General features: G+C 42.4%; 1 protein-coding gene across 3 annotated transcripts in view; it reads left to right on the top strand.

The window, feature by feature from the left end:
• Positions 1–13,104, top strand: part of LOC134351802 (sodium-coupled neutral amino acid symporter 1-like) — a 99,959-nt gene extending 86,855 nt beyond the window's left edge. For all 3 annotated transcript variants that reach the window (XM_063058501.1, XM_063058504.1, XM_063058502.1), the window contains exons 13-16: positions 5,282–5,400; positions 6,150–6,291; positions 6,406–6,503; positions 10,498–13,104. In XM_063058501.1, coding sequence (XP_062914571.1) covers positions 5,282–5,400; positions 6,150–6,291; positions 6,406–6,503; positions 10,498–10,614 — 476 coding nt within the window. In that variant the 3' untranslated portion in view covers positions 10,615–13,104. The remainder of the gene's footprint in view (positions 1–5,281; positions 5,401–6,149; positions 6,292–6,405; positions 6,504–10,497) is intronic.
• Positions 13,105–25,831: the final 12,727 nt, after the last annotated feature.

Below are 25,831 nucleotides of genomic sequence, written 5' to 3' on the forward strand. Positions count from 1 at the left end.
ACAATCTTGCCCCTGACATCCCCTCTGAACCTACTTCCAAGCACCTTAAAACTGTGCCCTCTCGTCCTAGCCATTTCAGCCCTGGGAAAAAGCCTCAATAAGCCTGGCATGGGGTACCTTGTCAAATGCCTTGCTGAAATCCATATACTATACGTCCAATGCTCTATCTTCATCAGTGTGCTTAGTCACATTCTCAAAAAATTCAATCAGGCTCGTAAGGCACGACCTGCCTTTCACAAAGTCATGCTGACTATTCCTAATCATATTATGCCTCTCCAAATGTTCATAAATCCTGCCTCTCAGGATCTTCTCCATCAAATTACCAACCACTGAAGTAAGACTCATTGGTTTATAATTTCCTGGGCTATCTCTATTCCCTTTCTTGAATAAGGGAACAATATCTGCAACCCTCCAATCCTCCAGAACCTCTCCGATGATGCAGAGATCATCGCCAGAGGCTCAGCAATCTCCTCCCTTCCCTCCCACAGTAGCATAGGGTACATTACCAGTGACTTATCCAACTTGATGCTTTCCAAAAGCTCCAGCACATCCTCTTCCTTAATATCTACATGCTCAAGCTTTTCAGTCCGCTGTAAGTCATCCCCACAATCGCCAAGATCCTTTTCTGTAGTGAATACTGAAGCAGAGATAAGGTAGACAGTCCAAATCTTTTTCCCCAGGGTGGAAGTGCCAAGAATGAAAGGGAAAGGGCATGTATTTAAGATGAGAAGGGGAAAGTTTATCAGAAGAGCTGAGCCAGCTTTTTACACAAAGAATGGTTGGTGTACAGAGTAGGTTGCCAGGGATAGTGGTGGAAGTAGTTGACTTTAAGAGGGATTTTAGGGAGGTGGATGAATGTACTGGAATATGGAATTACATACAGGCAGAAGAGACTTAATTGAATATGGCATTGTGTTCAGCACAGACATTGTGGATAGAAGGGTGGTCTATGGTCCGTGAATGCAGCGTCAGCTTGGACAGCCTTTTAGAGGGAGTAACCATAACTCTGTAAATTTCAAGTCAGTTATGGAAAAGGTTAAGGATGGACTGGAATGGCTGTTATCCTCTAATCGAGGCTGCAGTATGGTAAACCTTTTCTGTGTCCTTTCGAAAGTTTCCACAGGTGATAGTGTGGCCAGAATTGCACACACAACTCCAAGTGTAGCTTAACCTAAGTTTTAGGGCATCAAAGGGTATGGGGTGAAAGCAGGGGAATGGGGATGACTGGGTGAAGTGGACCAGCCCACGATTGAATGGCAGAGCAGACTCGATGGGCTGAATTTTTAATTGGGGATGGGCAAATTATGAGGCTATAAGGCTAGAACTTGTGGATGTGAATTGAGATGAAGTTTTTGCAGGGAAATGTACTATGGGCATGTGGTCGATGTTTAGCGATCTCTTGCAGGATGTTAGGGATAAATTTGTCCCGGTGAGGAAGATAAAGAATGGTAGGGTGAAGGAACCATGGGTGACAAGAGAGTTGGAAAATCTAGTCAGGTGGAAGGCGGCAGCATACATGAGGTTTAGGAAGCAAGGATCAGATGGGTCTATTGAGGAATATAGGGTAGCAAGAAAGGAGCTTAAGAAGGGGATGAGGAGAGCAAGAAGGGGGCATGAGAAGGCTTTGGCAAGTAGGGTAAAGGAAAACCCCAAGACATTCTTCAATTATGTGAAGAACAAAAGGATGACAGGAGTGAAGATAGGACCAATTAGAGATAAAGGTGGGAAGATGTGGGAGGCGGTGGAAGTGAGCGAGGTTCTCTTCGGTATTCACCAATGAGAGGAAACTTGGAGGCCGTAGGGTTAACCTGTGCTTGGAGCCAGTGGATATATGTGAATCCTTAAATTAATACTTCTTGGCTATATTGATTAGAGATCAGTACTTTGGTTAAATAACTTGGGGAGGGTGATGGTGAAAGTCCAGAACAACTTGCCACTAAAACATAATACTTGCAGGATTATATGTGGATAAAGTACCAAGGTCTGATGAAATATGTCCCAGCTACTATTCACAACACGCTGGAGGAACTCAGCAGGTCGGGCAGAATCCGTGGAAAAGATCGGTCGACATTTCGGGCTGGAACCCTTCGTCAGGATGAAGGGTTCCAGCCCGAAACGTCGACCGATCTTTTCCACTGATGCTGCCCGACCTGCTGAGTTCCTCCAGCGTGTTGTGAGTGTTGCTTTGACCCTAGCATCTGCAGATTATTTTGTGTCCCAGCTACTATTGCAAGGGAGGGAGGAGTCCTCAAAGAAATTCAAAATCCTCATTGGCCACAAGCAAAATCAAGACGATTGGAGGAGAATAAATGTGTTACCTTATTTAAAAAGGGCTTAATGTCCTTGAGGTCATTAAAAAAATCTGAGGGAAAGAATTCAGGATAGGTGAAAGAAAGGTAATTTAATCACAATTTTTGAAGAGGTAAGAATGACAAGGGTGGTGTTGTTGACAATATGGGTGGCATGGCAGCGTCGTAGTTAGCACAACATTTTACAGTACAAGCAATTCAACTCCCACCGCTGCCTTTATCTTTGGATAGTTCTGTGCAGCCCATAAGTGTCAGCGCCCTTCTGGAGCCAACCATAGCTTGCCCATAGCTCTCAACTCTAAGCATACATCTTTGGAACATGGGAAGAAACTGCAGCACTCAAAGGAAACCGACGTGGTCACAGGGAGAATGTACAGACTCCTGACAGACAGTGGCAGGATTGTACCCCGATCGGTAACCACTGTAAAGTGATGCACTAACCACTGCACTATCATTCCACCCTATTGAATATTGATGAGTCTCAATACTGGTCATGGGCAGAGTAGACTGAAGGATTAGTCTGTATGCTGTATGATTCTTTATCAGGAAAGGGCAGATTTTTAGATAGTTAGGAAATTAAAGAGCTTGATATAGGCGTAGGATGTGCTGCTGAGGCAATAGTTTAGCTATGATGTTATTCCATGGTGGAGCATGCCCAAGATTTGCTTGTATTTCTTAAGTTCATAAAATATATGTTAGTCAAATCAGCAAGACTCAAGATGACAATTTGCCTTCCAGAGAGAAATTGAAGCTGAGGCAGGCATTTGCCAGAACGCAAGCACAAATATGATTCTATACTATCTCTAGCTGTATTATATTCAGTTATTTTGTTGAATGATTCAATGGTTGAAGTAAAGAATTCTCAATAGGTTTCAATAGGTCCATTTAATGTCAGAGAAATGTATACAATATACATCCTGAAGTTCTTTGCAAACATCCCCGAAAAGAGGAGTGCTCCAAAGAATAAATGACAATTAAATGTTAGAACTCCAAAGCACCGCCCAGCTCCCCCTCCCATGCATAAGCAGCAGCAAAGCAATGACCCCCCTCCCCCACCAGCACAAAAGCAGCAGCACCCCCATTGAACACTCAGCATGTAGCAAAGCATCAATAAAGACAGAGACTTGCAGAGATGAAGACTACTCATTCACCCGGTAATTTGTCATTCTACAGGCTCTCTCTCTCCCTAATAAGGGAAAAAGAGGTGTCCCTGAGAGGGGGAGTCATAACAAAGCAATTCACTGGTTTATGGTGTTAAAAGTCTGTTGTGTCGCTTTTTCTGAGCTCTGTGCCCAAAGAACTCTGGTCTCTGGGCACACAACCAGCAGTCAGCTCGCTGCTTACGATCTTCCATCTCCAACGACGCATCAGGCAGTGGCGGCACTGGCCTTGAATCTGCCCGCCTCCAGAGACAAAAAAGAGCGGCACCCTGAAGGTGCACTAGTCTTCCAGGCCGCGTCCTTGGCACATTGAAAAGCAACTGGTCCTGAGACCCTGAGAGCAGATCCCAATCCCGCAAAGAACTGAAGTCAGCGTGTAACTCCAGGTCAGGGTCTTCAAAAGAACGTTGAAAAGGAAGAAAAGAGATATCAAAGATAGAAATGGAGCTGTTTCCGAAGGTGCAAGCAGAGGAGTTGCCGTTAGGCACCATCATCCTCCTAATTCTACAGACTTTAATCAAAAGTATTTATGACTTTCATTGAAGCCAAAAACCACACAGCAAAACTAGATTTATAATCAGAATTCAGATGCAGCTTTTCTTATTCAGTCCAGATCAGAATGAAGAAATGCTGAGACTTATGAATGTTATAACTGGGTTTAGAGAGGCCATTGCATTAAATTAGAAAATTAGGAAATGGTTATTTATCTTCAAACAAAAGTTTTAGACTGGATATACTTCAATATCCCCAAATGAATGCTTCAAGAATCAGATTTGTTATTGAACTAAAATGACTCTATATTTTTGTACTGTAAAGGGAATTAGTGATTAAGTTAGATAACAGCGGTGTTTCAGTGGGCTCCATGCGTCAGCGAGTTCTGGGCTTCAACTCTTACAGTATCCCCTACAACATGGCAATACTGAATGAACTGGAATTCAGACCTCCCACTGCGCCTCTGAGACCAGGAGTACTAGATTGTCTTCAGCTGAGGGACCAGATGCACCCAGTGTAGATTGTGTCAGCTTTACAACACTGCACTTCTGAGACCAGGAGTAGGGTGAGGGGCCAGATACATTTGGTGTGTGTTGTGTCAGCTTTACCCTTAAAGCTATCACATGTTTCCTTCCATCAGAGTGGCGACAAGGTAAGAATAGCTGAATGGTTTTCCTCATCCTTCATATTTATATTAATATTTCACACCTGAGTCTTGGCCACTCCATTTCATGAGGCAGCTTTGGGAATTATACCTCCTGCATGTTGGAAACCACACGGAAAACCTGTGTGGTGTTCCTTCAGAGGGCATACTAGACTTTCTGCTGTATGGATGTAAGTATAAGCATCGATCTAGTTCCATGTCTTTTGTGGCATTTCTATTGGAATGTCATAGGAAAATAAGCATTTCCATTTAAAGGAATTTGTTTTAAAGTAATGAGATAAAAGGAGAATTTAATTCCAACAAGGAGAATTTGTCTATGTTCTGTTTAGATCCAAGTTACCTGCTTGTGTAAATATTCAATGTCTCTATTGATCAGAAATGTTTATGGAGAGTGCATAGCTACCAAAGAGCCATCATGGTAGTCCATTGGTGGAGCCACATCTTCCATCTTCTGAGGCTTAGCCATCCTTCAAAGCCCACTCCATTTCATGAGGTCGCTTGGGGAGTTATGTCTCCTGCATGTTGAAAACTGCACAGAGAATGTTTTCCAGACTCAGGCTGTCCTAACTATAGTACAGGTTTATACTTTGAAAATTAATCCAATGCTAATGAAAACAATGACAACTTCTGATTACTTTTTTTCCTTTTTCACACAGGCAGTGTTAAAGAAGAGCTGCTTCACTCTTACACAGATCCCCATGATAAACTGATTTTGCTCATTCGTTTGGCTGTCATTATAGCAGTAATACTGACAGTGCCAGTCCTTCTGTTCACAGTGAGTACTCAGGAGTCAATCAGTTTTACAGATTTTTTCCAAGTAAACACCACTGCCTAATTCTCCAATCCAGTAGATGAGCTTAGTCTGAGACAGTTCAGTTCCTCAAATGGCACCACTTCATACATTTTCACTGGTGTTAAATTTACTGCCTTTGTTGCACAGACTGGAATCAAATGAGGCAGCAGATGCTGGAATCTGCAACACTGTAAGCATTGACCAACTGAATTCTTCCAGCGTTCCACTGATTATTGTGGCCACGTCTGCTCATGGAAGGGGGAAGGCTCCCATACCACCTTTCCAATGGCAGCTGCGAGAAGAGAGCGTGGCATAGATGGTGGAGGCCCTTGATGATGGATGCTGCTTTCTTGTGGTAACGCTCCATCTAGATGTGCTGAATAGTAGAGAAGGCTTACCCTGTAATGACTGGTCCGAATCCCCCTCCCCCTACTTCTTGTAGGCTTTTCCATTCATGGGCACTAGTAGAACTGAAGTTTAGAAACACGAAGGGCTGAATATGGCTAACACCGTCAGTCAGGAATACATTCGGACATTAATGAGAACTATTTTTTGATGAAACTTAAATTTATTGATTTGAACTTATGAAGAAGGTCTTTCATACATTGAACTATTCACGCTGAAAATGATTATGAAATCATTTAATATAGGTTTGTGTATAGTTTTAGTGTGGTGGTAATTAACAACTCTGAAATTAGCTAAATACTTGTTTGTAACTTCTATTTACATAGGTCCGCCTTTCAATTGGCTTGTTGTTTTTCAAGGCAGAATTCAACTGGATTCAACATATTGCAGTCACAGTCGTTCTGCTAACTCTTGTTAATCTTTCTGTAATATACATCCCAACAATAAAGGATGTATTTGCTGTTGTTGGTAGGTTGTGATATTATTTCTGCATAAATTTACCCTATGTTGCAATATAATTTTCAGTAACTTCGTTTAATTTTTGTTGCGCTGTGTTCAAACATGTGTATTTCTGTCTTACAGGCTCCACGTCTGCAAATATGTTGATATTCATTCTTCCTGCCTTGTTATATTTAAAGCTTGTGAAGAACAAGTGTCTGGGAAAATTCCAGAAAATTGGCGTAGGTACCCTTTATATAACATGTAATCAATTTGATTAATTCTGAATGTGAATGTTAAATTCTGGTTTTATATTGAACAACCCAATTTTATTACTTTAAAAATACTCTTCTAGAGTCATACAATACTACAGCACAGAAACAGGCCCTTCAGCCCATCTACTATGTGCCAAACCATTAATCTGTCTACTCCCATCAAACTGCACCAGGACTATAGCCCTCCACACCTCTCCCATCCATATACCTATCCAAATTTCTCTTAAATGTTTAAATTCAACTTGCAACCACCACTTCTGATAGCGGTTCATTCTACACTCTCACCACCCTCTGAGTGAATAAGATCCCCCTCATGTTCCCCTTAAACATAAGATGATGAGAGGCATTGATCGTGTGGATAATCAGAGGCTTTTTCCCAGGGCTGGAATGGCTAGCACTAGAGGACACAGTTTTAAGGTGCTTGGAAGTAGGTACAGAGGAGATGTCAGGGATACGATAGGGTCTTTTAGAGACTCCTGGATAGATTCATGGAGCTTAGAAAAATAGAGGGCTATGGGTAACCCTAGGAATTTCTAAAGTAAGTACATGTTCGGCTCAGCATTATGAGCCAAAGGGTCTGTATTGTGCTGTAGGTTTTCTATGTTTTCTAAACATTTCACCTTTCACCCTCAGCGCATGATCTCCAGTTCTAGTCTCACCCAACCTCAGTGGAAAAGGCCTGATTACATTTACCCTATTTATATATACCCTTCATAATATTCTATCAAATCTCTCCTTTTTTTTGCACTTTATGCAAAAATTAGTGAGTGAGGCTGTCGGTCAGGGTCAACCATGGATGTTGCCTCCTAGCTGTCTAGATATGCAAGCTGTTGCCCATGCAGCAAGCTCCCCCCTTTGCGTATCTGATTAACCCAAAGGAACCGCACAGATTGATACAGTTTGGTACCAGCTGTATCAAGGGAGTTGCCAGTTGGCATTGAACTCAATGTAGGACTGCCTTAGGGACTCCACCTCCAGATTTCTTCCTGGAGGTTTGCTCCAAAGCCTTCCCCATGAGTGAGTATAGCCACAAGGCAGTGGAGGTTTGAAATCAGTTTTCCTTCTCAATGAGCTGCTAACCATGTCTGACGATCCCTATCTGCCCAAAGTGACTGGTTTTAAAGCACCAGTAACCCGCCTTTGCCCCTCCTCCTGTCAGTAGAAATGGTTCCGCCAGGGTTAGTAGCTAAGCCACATGTGAAGGCCAGGAGCTTGACTTGGTTGTCAGAGGCTATTTGAGCCTCATGCCATTGGGAGTATTTAATCGGTAGTGGGAGCTTATCCCATTACCACCCCTGGCTATAACAAAAATTGAAATTGGCACACAGATGCCTTGAGGACACCAATTCCACTTTTCAAACCTACTTCATCATGCCCCTCAATCACCGTGATTGTTTGAAATCTCTGAAATAAACTGCAGATAGTAACTGTGGATTAGGATGATTTGATACAAATTTGTTTTGTATTTCTCAACATAAAAACCCTGTGTTTCACGTGATCTTTTATGAATGGATTTGACTATTGCTAATTGTATTTCTAGTGTCTTGTGAAAAAGAACCTTGGAATCAGTGTGCACTCCAATATCACCCATTCAGAAAGGCATTACTAATTTGTAAGCAAAATTGTCCGCTTTGATCATTTACTGTTACCATTAATTCTCATCCTTTTATTCGTGAATAACACCTTCCTCTTGTAGAATTCAACATTCAGAATTAAACGTAGAACATAGAAAGGTACATCAGAGGACCAGATTCATCAGACCACAATGCTATGCTGAGTAATCTAATCCCTTCTGCCTACACAATGTCTATATCCTTCCATTTATGAAAAAGTTATTTACTGAACTTCATATTTTAGTTTTGAAATCTATCCACTGATCCTTTGGGCCATATAAATTGATTTATTGCTGTTGTACAATTGGAACAACAGAGGTACAGTTCATCACACACTCACTTTCATATGGCGTTCAAGTCTAGAGATTTGATCACAAAATCTTAGTTGATGTTTCCACTCCAGCACGAAGGGATATTCACTGTTCAGATGAGATATTAAACCCTTGTCTATCTATCTATTTATTTATTTCGAGATGCAGCATGGAACAGGCCCTATAAGCCCCATGAACTGCACCGCCCTGCAACCTACTAGCCTAACACTAGCTTAATCACAGGACAATTTACAATAACCAATTAACCTACTAACCGGTACATCTTTGAACTGGGAGGAAACCAGAGCAGACAGAGGAAACCCACCTGGTTATGGGGAGATCATACAAGTTCCTTACAGACTGTGCCAGGATTGGACTCTAAGCTCTAAAATGCCCCGGGCTGTGATAGCATCACACTAACTTTACACTACCGTGATCTCCCATGATTTCATGGCACCCCTTTGAAGAAGAGAGAAAGATTCAGTCCCTTCAGTCAGTTTTAAGAACAGATTGCAACATTATATTTCTGTTTATGCTTGCTGTGTCACCTTTTGGAATGTGTAAGGAAACGGGCGCCTGGTGGCAAAGCACAGGGAGTATGTGCGAACTGCATAGTCAGCACACGATCAAAATCGAACTCTGGTTGTTGGAGGAGTGAGGCACCAATTTTAACTACTGAGCCTTGCCACAATGTTCCCCTGCTACTAAATAAGCACCTTGCATCAATTTTTAGTGATAAATTTCTAGTCATCTCTTTCCAAAAATGCACATCAAATCCCACAAAACTGATTTCACCTGTAGAGTATAAAATACTACATAGAAACCTACAGCACATTACAGACCCTTGTTGTGCTGACCATGTAACCTACTCTCGAAACTGCCTAGAATTTCCTTACCGCATAGCCCTCTATTTTTCTAATCCCCATGTACCTATCTGTGTGGCCTTCATCAGTCGTGGTCGACCATGGGTCTTGCACCTCTGGTAGTCACTGTACCTATCTAAGAGGCTCTTAAAAGACCCCCTTGTATCTGCTTCCACCACCATCGCAGGCAGTGCATTCCACGCACTACCACTTTCTGTGTGAAAAACTTACCCCTGACATCCCTCGGTACCCATTTCCAAGCACCTTAAAACTATGCCCCTTCATGCTAGCCATTTCAGCCCTGGGAAAAAGCCTCTGGCTATCCACTTGATCAATGACTGTCATCATCTTGTACACTACAGCACAGAAACAGGCCCTTTGGCCCATGCCAAATTGTTACTCTGTCTAGTCCCATTACCCACACCCAGTCCATAGCCCTCCGCCCCCTCCCATCCATGTTCCTATCCAAATTTCTCTTAAATATTGAAATTGAACCCATATCCACCACACGTGCTGGCAGTTCGTTTCACATACTCACCACCCTCTGAGTGAAGAAGTTCTTCCTCATGTTCCCCTTAAACATTTCACCTTTCACCTTTAATCTATGACCTCTAGTTCTTGTCTCACCCAACCTCAATGGAAAAAGCCAGTCAATACCCCTCATAATTTTGTATACCTCTATCAAATCTCCCCTCATTCTCCTACGCTCTAGGGAATAAAAATCTAACCTATTCAACCTTTCCCTATAACTCAGATCCTCAAGTCCCTGGCAACATCCTTGCAAATTTTATCTGCACTATTTCAGTCTTAATAATATCTCTCTTGTAGGTAGGTGAGCAGAACTGCACACAACTTCAACAGAACGTCCCAATCCTGTATTCAATAAGCACACAAACTGCTGGAGGAACTCAGCAGGCCAGGCAGCATGTATGGAAAAGAGTATACAGTCGATGTTTCAGGCTAAGACCCTTCATCAGAACTGGAGAATACTGTATTCAATACTTTGATTTCTGAAGACCAATGTGCCAAAGCTCTCTTTACGACCCTGTCTACCTGTAACAGCTACTTTCAAGGAGTTAAACACTGAGTCTGATGTGAATATTGTTAAGAAATTATTATTTTCACTTATCCTATTAATGGAGGAGAAACTCACCTTTTAACATTTGTTTTTCAGGTTATAATATTTCTCCTTGTTGGGATAATATTTATGATCACTACTCTGCCACTGGTCGTTCTTGAATGGAATGAAAGATGTAGCAACTCTTCAATCACGGAAAACTGCTCAGAATGACACTGACACGTGTACTCTGAGAAGATTTGTTGCCAGTCCAGAGTGCATAGTGAAGTACTACTCAATGAGAAATTTGTTCGATTAACCAGGAATTGTCACATCTGGTAGCTTACCTGCTACAATTTGTATGATAATGCCAACAGACTACTGTGAACCTGCTGTACCAGAACAGAACGTTTTAAAAAGTTCACTATCATAAGCAAAATTTTAAAATATTTGTCCATAATTACTGATTTTTAAAAATCTGACAGTGTTTTGATACTGAAATTCTAACTTGTGATTATTTACAGTAATTTCCATCCATTTTGCTAATTATTCCATTTTAATTATTTAAAGGGCAGTTACATTCTGTATACTACTTTATACCTTAAAAATTTCCACGTCATCTTTGAAACCTATTGTAAAATGACATATTGTCATCAGTCAAGGAAATAACTTCTGCCTCAACAGGGTTTGAAATGTTGCCATGCAATGTGAATAAATTAGCAAATAACACATTCCTGGTACTCTTGTCACTATTGATAAATGTAAGCTGTGCAGGAATGCCCTTAAGGCCATATTATAAGACCATAAGACATAGGAGCAGAATTAGGCCATTTGGCTCATCTAGTCTGCTCAATCGTTCAATCATGGCTGATCCTTTTTTCTCCTCTTCAACCCCAGTCCCTGGCCTTCTCTCTTGATGCCGTCCAGTCATGAACCTATCAATCTCTGCCTTAAATACAGCCAACGACCTGTCCACAGCTGCGTGTGGCAACAAATTCCACAAATTCACCACCCTCTGGCTGAAGAATTTGTCTGCAACTCTGTTTTAAATGGACACCCCTCCATCCTGAGGCTGTGCCTTCTTGCCTTAGGAAACATCCTTTCACATCTACTCTGATTAGGCCTTTCAACACTCAAAAAGTTTCAACAAGATTTCTTCCACCTCTCCCCCCGCCAATCTTCTAAATTCCAGTGATTACAGACCCAGAGCTAACAAATGTTCCTTGTATGATAACCTTTTCATTCTCGGAATCATCATTGTGAGCTTCCTCTAGACCCTCTCCGATGCCAGCACATCTTTTCTTAGATGAGGAGCCCAAAACTGTTCACAATACTCAAGGTGAGGCCTCAGCAGCACCTTATAAAGCCTCAACATCACATCCCTGCTCTTGTATTCTAGACCTCTTGTAATGAATTGCATTTGCCTTCCTCACCACCAACTCAACCTGCAAGTTAACCTTTAAGGTGTCCTGTACAAGGACTTCCAAGTCCCTTTGCATCTGGGAATTTTTAATTTTCTTCCTATTCAAAAAATTGTCTGCACATTTATTTCTACTACCAAAGTGCATGACTGTGCATTTTCCAACATTGTATTTCATTTGCCACTTTCTTGCCCATTCTACTAATCTGTCTGTCCATCTGCAGCCTACCTGTTTCCTCAACACTACTGCCCCTCAACCAATCTTCATACTATCTGCAAACTTGGCAACAAAGCCAATTATTCCATCATCTAAATAATTGATATCCAGCAAATCAGCAAGGAAAGAGATTGCTGTGCTTTTGGCGATGATCCTTGCATCCTTACTGGTCACAGGAGTAATGCCAGAGGACTAGAGGGTGGCAAATGTTTAACAATGGTAATAGATAGCCCTGGGAATTATAGACCTGTGAGTCTTAGAATAGTGGCAGGCAAACTATTGAAGAAGATTCTTAAAGCCATCTTAAAGATTTACAAGCATTTGGTTTGATAGTTAACATGGCTTTTTTGAGGAGCACACCATGCCCCGTGAGCGTGAATGAATTCTTTGGGGATAGGTTGAGCAAACTAGGGTTTGTCCCTTTGGAGCGAAGAAGATGAGAGGTGACTTGACAGAGGTGTAAAAGTTGATAGGAGGCACAGATAGAATAGATAGCCAGAAACGTTTAACCAGGGTGGAAGTAGCTAATAAAAGAGGGCACAACTTTAAGGTGTTAGAGGTAAATACAGGAGGAATTTCAGAGGTAGTTTTTTTTAAACAGAGAGTGGTAGGTGTGTGGAATGAGTTGCCAGGGGTGGTGGTAGTGGCAGATACATTTACAACATTTCAAAGACTCTTAGATAGGTACATAAGGATCGAAGTAAAATGGAGGGCTATGTGGGAGGGAAGAGTTACATTGATTTTGGAGTTCATTGTGGGTTGAAGGGCCTGTACTGTATTGTACTGTTCTACATAAGGGAGGATAGTGGGGTTGAGAGGATGGCAGAGAAAAGTTGATGGGCTGAATGACCTAATTCTGTTCCTATCTCTCATAGTCTTGTAATATTTGTTTTAAGGAGGTAATGGGCCTTGGAACATTAGGGTACGTACTGTGAGGGGATCCAGGAGTGCCCCTGTTAACTGTTCGAAGAGGGACAGAGTCATTTATCATAAAAGTTGCTGGTGAATGCAGCAGGCCAGGCAGCATCTCTAGGAAGAGGTACAGTTGACGTTTCAGGCCGAGACCCTTCGTCAGGACTAACTGAAGGAAGAGTTAGAGATTTGAAAGTGGGAGGGGAGGGGGAGATCCAAAATGATAGGAGAAGACAGGAGGGGGAGGGATGGAGCCAAGAGCTGGACAGGTGATTGGCAAAGGGGATATGAGAGGATCATGGGACAGGAGGCCCAGAGAGAAAGACAAGGGGGTTGGGGAACCCAGAGGATGGGCAAGGGGTATAGTCAGAGGGCCAGAGGGAGAAAAAGGAGAGTGAGAGAAAGAATGTGTGTATAAATCATGATGGTTTGTTTGGAGAAGAGAGAGAAAGAGACGAAGATTGACGGTTGGACTGTCACGGGAGGTAACTTTGGAGATAAAAACTGAGCAGCTCGAAGGTTGCTATGGTAACCAACAGACCATTATTGATGTTACTTCCAAGGACTTGTTGCCTGCTCACATTCTTTTACAAAGGAAGGAGGGACTCTTTGAATGACAGGTGATGCTCAGCCTGATGAAATAAATAGGAGGTCAGATGATACGGACCTCAGACACATGATCTGGACACTGAGTGAGCATTGTGTGCCTGCAGAGAAAAGTGGGTTTTGGAGGTTCAATCAGGCGGATTGATCCAAGTGCTCTGCCAGTGAAAATTCAAAGGCAAGACCAGTGGGGAGTTGTCCATGTGTCTGACCCTGGCCTGGGTAGACAGCTCAACCACACTGAAGTACGGTCCCCTTTGTTGTTAAAGTCACAGTTGGTGACTTGTGAAGGATTTCGGACGACGACGACGACGAAATCGACGGCAACAGCTCACCTGAAGACTCAACTCACTCTCTCTCTCTCCATCGCTATTCAAGTAAATTCCACGAACTGAACTGAACTGAACTTTACTCAACATTGTAAGACTGTATTTTTTTACCCCTAGACTTAAAGAAGCTTGGTTTTCATACATATTTTTCCACACTTACTGATTTATTTACTTATATATATAATTCTTGCTAACCTGTTTGATTTATCTTCACTTAATTTACTGTATTGCATAGTTATTAATAAATATTATTAGTTATTAGCAATACTAGACTCCAAAGTGGTTTCTATTTCTGCTGGTTTCTTTATTCCCGTCACGGGGTACGTGACAATACATAATCATCTAATTACAATCTCAAAATACATACCTATGAAACACACTTTTAGTTGTAAAATTTTTACCTGCTTTGTTTGCAGATGATACAAAGATTCTTACAAATGGGTCAACGATGCTCACAATACTGCAAATAAAGTCTGACCAATGCATTCAGCATTACATTCTTGATTTTATATATCCTCAAAACAATAAATATCATGAGTGATATTAAACCTTATTCTAATTCTGATTCTTTCAAAATAAATGCGAACATTGAATTTGTCTTCTTTACCGCTGATTCAACCTGCAAGCTAATCTTTAGGGAATCCTGTACTAGGACTCCTAAGTCCCTTTGCAACTCTGATGATAGTGGAGACACAGCCAGTAAATGTGATCTCTAAACTTATATGTTATTGTAATATAGTTGTACCTTGCTGCAAATGGTCCAGGCTGAAATTTCAATGCGGCACTCGAGGCATGCTGCGTTCTCAATGATGCTAAATCAAAAACGAGAAAATCTGCAGATACTGGAAATCGAAGTAGTGCACACAAAATGCTACAGGGACTCAGCAGGCCAGGCAGCATCTATGGAAAAGGGTCGATGTTTTGGGCTGAGATCCTTTATCAGGACTCTTGTATCTTTTCCGTAGATGCTGCCTGGCTTGCTGAGTCCCTCCAGCACCTTGTGTGTATTACGATGTTAAATTAAAGTCCTGTCTTCTTACTTGAACATAAGTGAAGGTTGCACTTGCATGTAGATTTTGTGAAATTGTTAAGAGCTATAGGGTTTTGAGCTTGGATTTCAAAGTATCTTGCGATACTCGGCTGTTTTTATGATATTTGTCAATCATTTTTAAAATGGCAAACCCATTGGGGCTGACGATGATCTATGTCAAATGAACAGCTGCAAATCCAGTGCTACTTATATCTGTTGCAAACTCTATTGTGGGCCGAAGATCCTGTAATGTGCTGTAGGTTTTCTATGTTTCTAAGTTTCTATATGTTCTAAAAATAGCACTTAGTACAAATCAGGACATTGGCAGCACTGTTTGTATGACCTCAAGTCAAGTCAAATTTATTTATAAAGCACATTTAAAAGCAACCTATGTTGACCAAAGTGCTGTACAAACCATAACAGGTAGCTAAAATCACAAATACAAGAAACACAGATATAAACAAGAAGGCACACAGCTTATAGGCACAAAATAAACAACACATGAGCCTAGGCACATGCCAAGAATCAGCCACATCAGAAAGATTCAAACGCTAGTGGATAAAGGTAAGTTTTGAGCCTGGACTTAAGAGTCAATGGAGGGGACAGATCTGATAGGGAGGGGAATGCTATTCCACAGTCTAGGGGCTACAACAGCAAAGGCACGGTCACCCCGAACTTAAATTTAGATTGCAGGACAGCCAGGAGCCCCAAGTCAGCCAAATTTATGTAATTTTGACTAAGAAGTTGGCAAGGAGTGCAGGGGAACAGTAACAAAGGGAGAAAGAGACGAGGTGGTAGAGAGGCAGAATCCAATTAGCAGCTTTCCAATTCACCAGGGCTGCACGTCCATTCAATGTAACCCCATTTACTACCCTCCCTTTCAACTCACCTGGATCCACATTCTAAGCCAATGCAACATCTAAAAACATATTTATGTATTAATGTACATAACATCTGCTAGTCCAACTCCAAAGCCCCAGCAAGCCAAATTGTCAAGTTTTGCAATTCTTACCTTGCATTTTTCACTGGTAGATTTTTTTAAAAAATAAGTAAAATAGCTCTGCTATAGCAGGAAAATACTTTGTTTTTGAGATTCGCTGACATTTCTATAAATTATTTAAAGAAATACAATTTCACTGAATTTGCTTTTATCGGTTTTAGTTTGGAGTACTGCTTTGGAAATAAGTCTGAATGTTTTTTTTATTGACATTGAAATGTTGTATATGCACCTGCAATTCAGAAAACAATTTTATTGGTTATGGGAAAAATTTCTGGAATTTTGTATCTGCAATCATGTTTAAAAAGGTAGTTTGCTTCTTCCATTATTTATGAAAATGAACTGCATACATTGAGATAAATGTAAAATCAAAACTTCTAATGTTATTATTTGAACTTTTTAAACCCACATGTGAATAAAGAATATATACTTAAATTGTATAAAGATCCTTTTATTCTCATGTTAAAATTTCCACACTGTTGGTCAGTTCTTTTTTGCCATGTGATGGGTTAATTTGACTGTTTATCTTTGCGTTTTGATGAAAGTACTTGCATATTTTCATGTTTCCCCTTTGGAGTCACAGACCTGTCTCTAGCTGATGGAGAGGCCGTACAACTAAATGATCCTTTCATCATTTTCAGTAAGAACCTCACAATGCACTGAGATACACTGTCACGGTGTACTGTAGTGCAGTAAGTGATCCAATTTCAATCAAATATCATTGAAAATTGGGGATTCGATGCAAGTTGTATAAAAATACATGATCGTATTTGATGTCTTCCATGCATCTGTCACAATAAAGCATGTGCCCAAATTGGTGATAATCTTCTAAAAAATTCTCTCATGTGCCATGGTAATTTTAAGCAAATGCAGGTGTCCCCCGCTTTTTGAACGTTCGCTTTACGAAACCTCACTGTTACGAAAGACCTACATTAGTACCCTGTTTTCGCTTTCAGAAGGGGTTTTCACTGTTACGACAAAAAAGCAACGCTCGATAAAAAAATCAGTGTGCGATAAAAGGCAGCGCGTGCCCCGAGCAGCCGCTCTCCCCCAGATTCGGAACTGTATTCTCGCCGGCATTGCTTAAACACATGCCTGTGAGCAGTTGTTTGCAAGATGAGTTCCATGGTATTGGAAAAGCCTAAAAGAGCTCGTAAGGGTGTTACACTTAGCGTAAAACTAGACATAACTAAGCATTTCGATCGTGGTGAACGAAGTAAGGACAAAGTGGGTTTGGCTTATGGAAGCTGATGAACATGATGTTGAAGAGGTTTTGGCATCCCATAACCAAGATCTGATAGATGAAGAGCTGATGCAATTGGAAGAAAAAAGGATAACAATCGAAACCGAATGAGTAATGATAAAGTACGACTTTAATTTTGAAAGGGTACGTCAGTTTAGGGGATATTTGCAGGATGGTTTGAGTGCTTACCAAGAACTGTGTGATAGAAAAATGCGCGAGGCTGAGCAGTCAAGCAAGCCTTCTACATCAGCCACAGCAGACGATGAACCTCGACCTTCGAAACTGAGGCGGGCAGAGATAGAAGATGACCTGTCTGCCCTAATGGAAACAGACGATGACGAGATGACACCCCAGTGTCCCACCACCCCAACCCCCAGGCCACGGACAGATACCGATTCGCGGAGAATGCAACAGTAGCCAGGAGGCACACAGCACATCTTTAAGAAAAAAGCCGAAATAAACATGCTAATTAATTAGGTGCCACCGACATGTAATTGTTGGCCTAGATCAGAGACGATGCAGTCGGAAATCGGCACTGATCTGGGCCGGCAATTACATGCCGGGCGGCACCTAATTAATTAGCATTCTTGTTTCGGCTTTTTTCTTAAAGATGTGCTGTGTGCCTCCCGACTACCGATGCACCCCTGCATGCTTTGCGGCAATGTATTGCTCGGCGACCTGGAAGGTGGGGGCCACTGCACCACCCAAACTCTGACTCAGCCTAACACACCATCATCACTGTGCTCGGTGCTGTCTTCCCGATTCCGGTAAGTGATACTACACTGTATATACATTATTTCTACTTTATATTCTTTGTTTACTTTCAGAAACAAAGGTTCTGAACTTAAGGAGGGGTAACTTTGAAGGTATGAGACGTGAATTAGCTAAGATAGACTGGCAAATGACACTTAAAGGATTGACGGTGGATATGCAATGGCAAGCATTTAAAGATTGCATGGATGAACTACAACAACTGTTCATCCCAGTTTGGCAAAAGAATAAATCAAGGAAGGTAGTGCACCCGTGGCTGACAAGAGAAATTAGGGATAGTATCAATTCCAAAGAAGAAGCATACAAATTAGCCAGAAAAAGTGGCTCACCTGAGGACTGGGAGAAATTCAGAGTTCAGCAGAGGAGGACAAAGGGCTTAATTAGGAAGGGGAAAAAAGATTATGAGAGAAAACTGGCAGGGAACATAAAAACTGACTGTAAAAGCTTTTATAGATATGCAAAAAGGAAAAGACTGGTAAAGACAAATGTAGGTCCCCTGCAGACAGAAACAGGTGAATTGATTATGGGGAGCAAGGACATGGCAGACCAATTGAATAATTACTTTGGTTCTGTCTTCACTAAGGAGGACATAAATAATCTTCCAGAAATAGTAGGGGACATAGGGTCCAGTGAGATGGAGGAACTGAGCGAAATATATGTTAGTAGGGAAGTGGTGTTAGGTAAATAGAAGGGATTGAAAGCAGATAAATCCCCAGGGCCAGATAGTCTGCATCCCAGAGTGCTTAAGGAAGTAGCCCAAGAAATAGTGGATGCATTAGTGATAATTTTTCAAAACTCGTTAGATTCTGGACTAGTTCCTGAGGATTGGAGGGTGGCTAATGTAACCCCAATTTTTAAAAAAGGAGGGAGAGAGAAACCGGGGAATTATAGACCGGTTAGCCTAACGTCGGTGGTGGGGAAACTGCTGGAGTCAGTTATCAAAGATGTGATAACAGCACATTTGGAAAGCGGTGAAATCATCGGACAAAGTCAGCATGGATTTGTGAAAGGAAAATCATGTCTGACGAATCTCATAGAATTTTTTGAGGATGTAACTAGTAGAGTGGATAGGGGAGAGCCAGTGGATGTGGTATATTTGGATTTTCAAAAGGCTTTTGACAAGGTCCCACACAGGAGATTAGTGTGCAAACTTAAAGCACACGGTATTGGGGGTAAGGTATTGATGTGGATAGAGAATTGGTTAGCAGACAGGAAGCAAAGAGTGGGAATAAACGGGTCCTTTTCAGAATGGCAGGCGGTGACTAGTGGGGTACCGCAAGGCTCAGTGCTGGGACCCCAGTTGTTTACAATATATATTAATGACTTGGATGAGGGAATTAAATGCAGCATCTCCAAGTTTGTGGATGACACGAAGCTGGGTGGCAGTGTTAGCTGTAAGGAGGATGCTAAGAGGATGCAGAGTGACTTGGATAGGTTGGGTGAGTGGGCAAATTCATGGCAGATGCAATTTAATGTGGATAAATGTGAAGTTATCCACTTTGGTGGCAAAAATAGGAAAACAGATTATTATCTGAATAGTGGCCGATTAGGAAAAGGGGAGGTGCAACGAGACCTGGATGTCATTATACACCAGTCATTGAAAGTGGGCATGCAGGTACAGCAGGCGGTGAAAAAGGCGAATGGTATGCTGGCATTTATAGCGAGAGGATTCGAGTACAGGAGCAGGGAGGTACTACTGCAGTTGTACAAGGCCTTGGTGAGACCACACCTGGAGTATTGTGTGCAGTTTTGGTCCCCTAATCTGAGGAAAGACATCCTTGCCATAGAGGGAGTACAAAGAAGGTTCACCAGATTGATTCCTGGGATGGCAGGACTTTCATATGAAGAAAGACTGGATGAACTGGGCTTATACTCGTTGGAATTTAGAAGATTGAGGGGGGATCTGATCGAAACGTATAAAATCCTAAGGGGATTGGACAGGCTAGATGCAGGAAGATTGTTCCCGATGTTGGGGGAGCCCAGAACGAGGGGTCACAGTTTGAGGATAAAGGGGAAGCCTTTTAGGACCGAGATTAGGAAAAACTTCTTCACACAGAGAGTGGTGAATCTGTGGAATTCTCTGCCACAGGAAACAGTTGAGGCCAGTTCATTGGCTATATTTAAGAGGGAGTTAGATATGGCCCTTGTGGCTATGGGGATCAGGGGGTATGGAGGGAGGGCTGGGGCAGGGTTCTGGGTTGGATGATCAGCCATGATCATAATAAATGGCGGTGCAGGCTCGAAGGGCCGAATGGCCCACTCCTGCTCCTATTTTCTATGTTTCTATGTTTCTATATAGGCTGTGTATTTTTAAGTGTTATTTGGTATGATTTGGCAGCTTCATAGCTTAAAGGTTACTGGAGAGCGCTGTGCCGTGTTTTTGCCAACAGCGCTTGCGTGAGATTTTCTGCCAACGGTGCTTGCGTGAGATTTTCGCTATGGAGAACAGTGCAGTAATGATTGTGGAAAAGTATTTCTGCGTTATATAGGCTGTGTATTTATCATATCATTCCTGCTTTTACAATATGTTACAGTTACTTTAGGTTTTATGTGTTATTTGGCATGATTTGGTAGGTTATTTTTGGGTCTGCAAATGCTCACAAAATGTTCCCTTATAAATAAGTGGTAATTGCTTCTTCGTTTTACGACATTTCGGCTTACGAACCATTTCATAGGAACGCTCTACCTTCGGATGGCGGGGGAAACCTGTATCAATGATTTGTGAATACTATTATCCCCTCAAAACTAACAAATAAACTTCAAAACCTTGGCCTCAATACCTCCTTGTACAATTGGATCCTCAATTTTCTCACCTGCAATTCAGATTGGCAACAGCATCTCCTCTACAATCTCCATCAGCATAGGTACACCAAAAAGTTGTGTGCCTAGCCCCCTGCTCCACTCACTTATGACTGTAAGCTAAGCAGAGCTCCAATGCCATTTTAAAATTTGCTGCCGATACACTGTCATTGACCAAATTATAGGTGGTGATGAATCAGCATATTAAAAATCTGGCTGAGTGGTGCCCCAACAACCGCTCACTCAATATCATCAAGACTAAATAGCTGATTATTGACTTTAGGAAGAGAACACTGGAGATCCATGAGCCAGTCCTCATTGGGGGATCAGTGGTAGAAAGGGTCAGCAACTTTAAATTCTTCAGTTTTATCATTTCAGAGGACCTGTCTTGGGCCAGCACATAAAGTGCCATTACGAAGAAAGCAAGGCAGTGCCTCTTAATTTATTAGAAGTTTGCAAAGTTTTGGAATGTCATCTAAAACTGGCAAACTTCCATAGAAGCAACACACATCAAAGTTGCTGGTGAACGCAGCAGGCCAGGCAGCATCTCTAGGAAGAGGTACAGAGGACGTTTCAGGCCGAGACCCTTCGTCAGGACTAACTGAAGGAAGAGCTAGTAAGAGATTTGAAAGTGGGAGGGGGAGGAGAAGATCCAAAATGATAGGAAAAGACAGGAGGGGGAGGGATGGAGCCAAGAACTAGACAGGTGATTGGCAAAGGGGATATGAGAGGATCATGGGACAGGAGGCCCAGGGAGAAGGAAAGGGGGGAGGGGGGGAAAACCCAGAGGATGGGCAAGGGGTATAGTCAGAGGGACAGAGGGAGAAAAAGGAGAGAGAGAGAAAGAATGTGTGTATATAAATAAATAACGGATGGGGTACGAGGGGGAGGTGGGCCATTAGCAGAAGTTAGAGAAGTCAATGATCATGCCATCAGGTTGGAGGCTACCCAGACAGAATATAAGGCGTTGTTCCTCCAACCTGAGTGTGGCTTCATCTTTACAGTAGAGGGGGACGTGGATGGACATATCAGAATGGGAATGGGACGTGGAATTAAAATGTGTGGCCACTGGGAGATCCTGCTTTCTCTGGCGGACAGAGCGTAGGTATCTTCCATAGATATATGGTGGAGACTATATTGATTGGTTACATCATTGCATCAGTGGAGTTGGAGGGTTTTAAGGTATTTGGAGAGGAGTTGGTGGGTAGTGGGGAATGAAAAGTGGAGTTAGGGTGGGTTTTAGAGAATGTGGAGTGGAATTGGTGTGTGTTAGGCAATTTGGAGTGAAGTTGGAGGGTACTAGGGAAGTTGGCATGGGGTCAGAGTGTGTTGGATTACTTGGAGTGGAGTTAGCAAATGTAATGGAACTTGGAGTGGAGTGGTTGTGTATTTGGGAATTTGGAGTTGTGTTTGTTGTAGTTTGGGAATTTAGAGTGGAATTGCACGGTGTATGGGAAATTAGGAGTAATGTTAGGGAATTTGGAGTGATGTTGGAGGCTTTTGGGGAACTTGGAGTGGAGTTGGTGTGTGTTTGGAATTTGGAGTGGAGTTTGTGGGTGTTGGGGAATTTGGAGTTGTGTTGGAGGGTGCTGGAGAATTTGGGGTGAAGTTATTTAGTGTTATGGAATTTGGAGTGGAGATGGCATGTGTTGGGGAACAGAGTGGAGTTCATGAGTGTTGGGGATTTTGGAGTGGAATTGGTGGGTGTTAGGGAATTTGGAGTGGTGTCGCTGGATGTTGGGAAATCTGGAGTGAAGTTAGTGGGTGCTACGGAATTTGGAGTGGGGTTGGAGGGTTTTAGGGAATTTCGGGAGGAGTTGGTGGGTGGTGGGGAGTGAGAAATAGAGCAGGGATGGGTGTTACGTAATTTGGTGTTGTATTGCTGTGAGTTCAGAATTTAGAATGGAGTTGCAGGGTGTTTGGGAAGTTGGAGTGGTGTTGGTAGATATTAGGGACTTTGGAGTGGATTTGGTGGGTGTTGAGTTTAGAGTAGAGATGGAGTGTTTTAGGGAATTTCAAGTGGAGATGGTGGATGTTGGAGAATTTGGAGTGGAGTTGTCATGGCTGTTAAGGTATTCAGAGTGGAGTCAGTGAGTGATAGCGAATATTTCCTGGTTTTGGAGGGTGCTATGGATTTTGAAGTGGAATTAATGGGTTTTGGGAAAGTTGGAGTGTAGTTCCAGAGTGATGGCGAATTTCAAGTGGAGTTGGTTTGTGTTTGTGAATTTTTCGTGTACTTAGTGAGTGTTAGGGCATACTGAGTGGCATTGCTGGGTGTTGAGGAATTTGCAGTGGCGTTGCTGGGTGTTGGGGAATTTAGAGTGCAGTTGGAGGATGTTGAGGAATTTGGAGTGCTGTTGGTGGGTGTTCGAGAACTTGGAGAGATGGTTAGTGTTGGGGAATTTGGAGTGGAGTTAGTGAGTATTAAAAATATAGAAACGTAGAAATCTACAGCACATTACAGGCCCTTCAGCCCACAATGTTGTGCTGACCATGTACCCTACTCGAGAAACTGCCTAGAATTTCCCTACTTCAGAGCCCTCTATTTTTCTAAGGTCAATTTACCTATCTAAGAGTCTCTTATAAAGACCCTATTGCATCCACCTCTACCAGCTTCGCTGGCAGTACATTCCATGCACCCACCACTCTCTGTGCGAAAACTTACTTCTGACATCCCTCTTGTACCTTGTTCCAAGCACCTTAAAACCATGCACCCTCATGTTAGTCATTTCAGCCCTGAGAAAAAGTACTGGCTATCCACACAAACAATGGTACTCATCATCTTATACACTTCTAACAGGTCACCTTTCATCCTCCATTGCTCCAAGGAGAAAAGGCCAAGTTCACTCAACCTATTCTCATAAGGCATGCTTTCCCATCTAGGCAACATCTTCGTAAATCTCCTCTGCACTCTCTCTATGATATTCACATCCTTCCTGTAATGTGTCCAAAACTCAACATAGTACTCCATGTGGGGTCTAACTAGGCTCTTTATAGCTGTAACATTACCTCACGGCTCTTGAACTCAGTCCCTCAGTTGATGAAGGCCAACACTCAATACGCCTTCTTAACACTGTTAACCTGCGCAGCAGCTTTCAGTGTCTTATAGACACAGTCCCCAAGATCTCGCTGATCCTCCACACTGCCAAGTTTTACCATTAATAGTATATTCTGTCTTCAAATCTGACCTAGCAAAATGAACCACTTCACACTTATCTGGGTTGAACTCCCGTCTGCCACTTCTCAGCTCAGTTCTGTGTCCTATTAATATCATGCTGTAACCTCTAACAACACTCCGGACACCCTCAACTTTTGTGTCATCGGCAAACTTACTAACTCACCATTCTACTTCCTCATCCAAGTCATTTATAAAAATCACTGAGTAGAGGTCCCAGATCAGATCCCCGTAGAACATGGCTGGTCACCGACCTCCATGCAGAATTTGAGCTATCTACAATCACCTTTGCCTTCCGTGGGCAAGCCAATTCTGTATCCACAAAGCAAGGTCTCCTTGGATCCCATGCCTCCTTACTTTCTGAATGAGCCTCGCATGGGGAACCTTATCAAATGCCTTGCTGAAATCCATATACACTATATCCACAGCTCTATCTTCATCAATGTGTTTTGTTACATCCTCAAACAACTCAATCAGGTTCGCAAGGTATGACCAACCCTTGACAAAGCCATGGTGACATATACCGAATCAGATTATGTCTCTGCAAATGTTCATGAATCCCTCCCCTCAGGATCTTCTCCAACAATGTGCCCACCAGTGAAGTAAGACTCACTGGTCTATAATTTCCTGGGCTATCTCTGCTCCCTTTCTTGAACAAGGGAACAATATTTGCAACCTTCCAATCATCTGGTACTTCTCCCGTCCCTATTGATTATGCAAAGATCATCATCAGAGGCTCAGTAATTTTCTCCCTCACTTCCCACAGTAGCCTGGGGTATATCTCATCCAGTGCAGGCAACTTATCTAACTTAATCACAAAATAATCTGCAGATGCTGGGGTCAAAGCAACACTCACAACATGCTGGAGGAACTCAGCAGGTTTGGCAGCATCCGTGGAAACGATCAGTCGATGTTTCGGGCCGTAACCCTTTGTCAGGACTGTAGAGGGAAGGGGCAGGGGCCCTATAACCTCTGGAGGGATGTCAGAAGTATAGGGCCTCTGCCCCTTCCCTCTACAGTCCTGACGAAGGGTTCCGGCCCGAAACGTCGACTGATCATTTCCACGATTGCTGCCCGACCTGGTGAGTTCCTCCAGCGTGTTGTGAGTGTTATCTAACTTAATACCTTTCAAAAGCTACAGCACATCCTCTTTCTTAGAGTCTATACACTCAAGCGTTTCATTCAACTGTAAGTCATCCCCATAATTTCCAAGGTTCCTTTCACTGGAGCAAGGTATTCATTAAGTACCTCTGCTACCTCCTCCGGCTCCATGCACGTTTCCACTCTCGCTCCTAATTGGTCCTATTCTCACACGGCTCATTCTCTTGCTCTTCACATACTTGTAGAATGCCTTGGGGTTTTCCTTAATCCTGCTCACATAGGCCTTCTCATAGTCCCTTCTAGTTCTCCTAATTTCATTCTTGAGCTCCTTCCCTGGCACCATTGTAATTTTCTAGAGCTCTAATATACCTCGTTTCTTGAACCTTTTGTAAGTTTTTCTTTTCTTCTTAATTAGAATTTCTACATCCTTTGTACACATGGTTCTTTAACCGTACCATCCTTTCTCTGCCTCAAGAAACATACCTATGCAGAACACCATGCAAATGTTCCCTGAACGTTTGCCACATTTCTGCCGGGCATTTCCGAGAATAATTGCTCCCAATTTATGTTCCCAAGTTCCTGCATAATAGCATCATATTTCCCCACCCCAATTAAATGCTTTCCCAAATTTTCTGCTCCTATCCCTCTCCAGTGCTTTGGCAAAGGAGACAGAGTGTTGGGGAATTTGAAGTGGTGTTGGTGGGTGTTAGGGAATTTGCAATGAAGTGGGAGGGTTTTAGGAAACTTGGGGTGGTGATGGAGTTTGTTGGGGAATTTCTAGTGGACTTGGGATGGTGTTAAGGAATTTAGAGTGAAGTTGGTGCGTTGGAATTTGGAATGGAAATGGAGGGTGT

This window comes from Mobula hypostoma, chromosome 9 (assembly GCF_963921235.1).
Source record: "Mobula hypostoma chromosome 9, sMobHyp1.1, whole genome shotgun sequence".
Lineage (NCBI taxonomy): Eukaryota > Metazoa > Chordata > Chondrichthyes > Myliobatiformes > Myliobatidae > Mobula > Mobula hypostoma.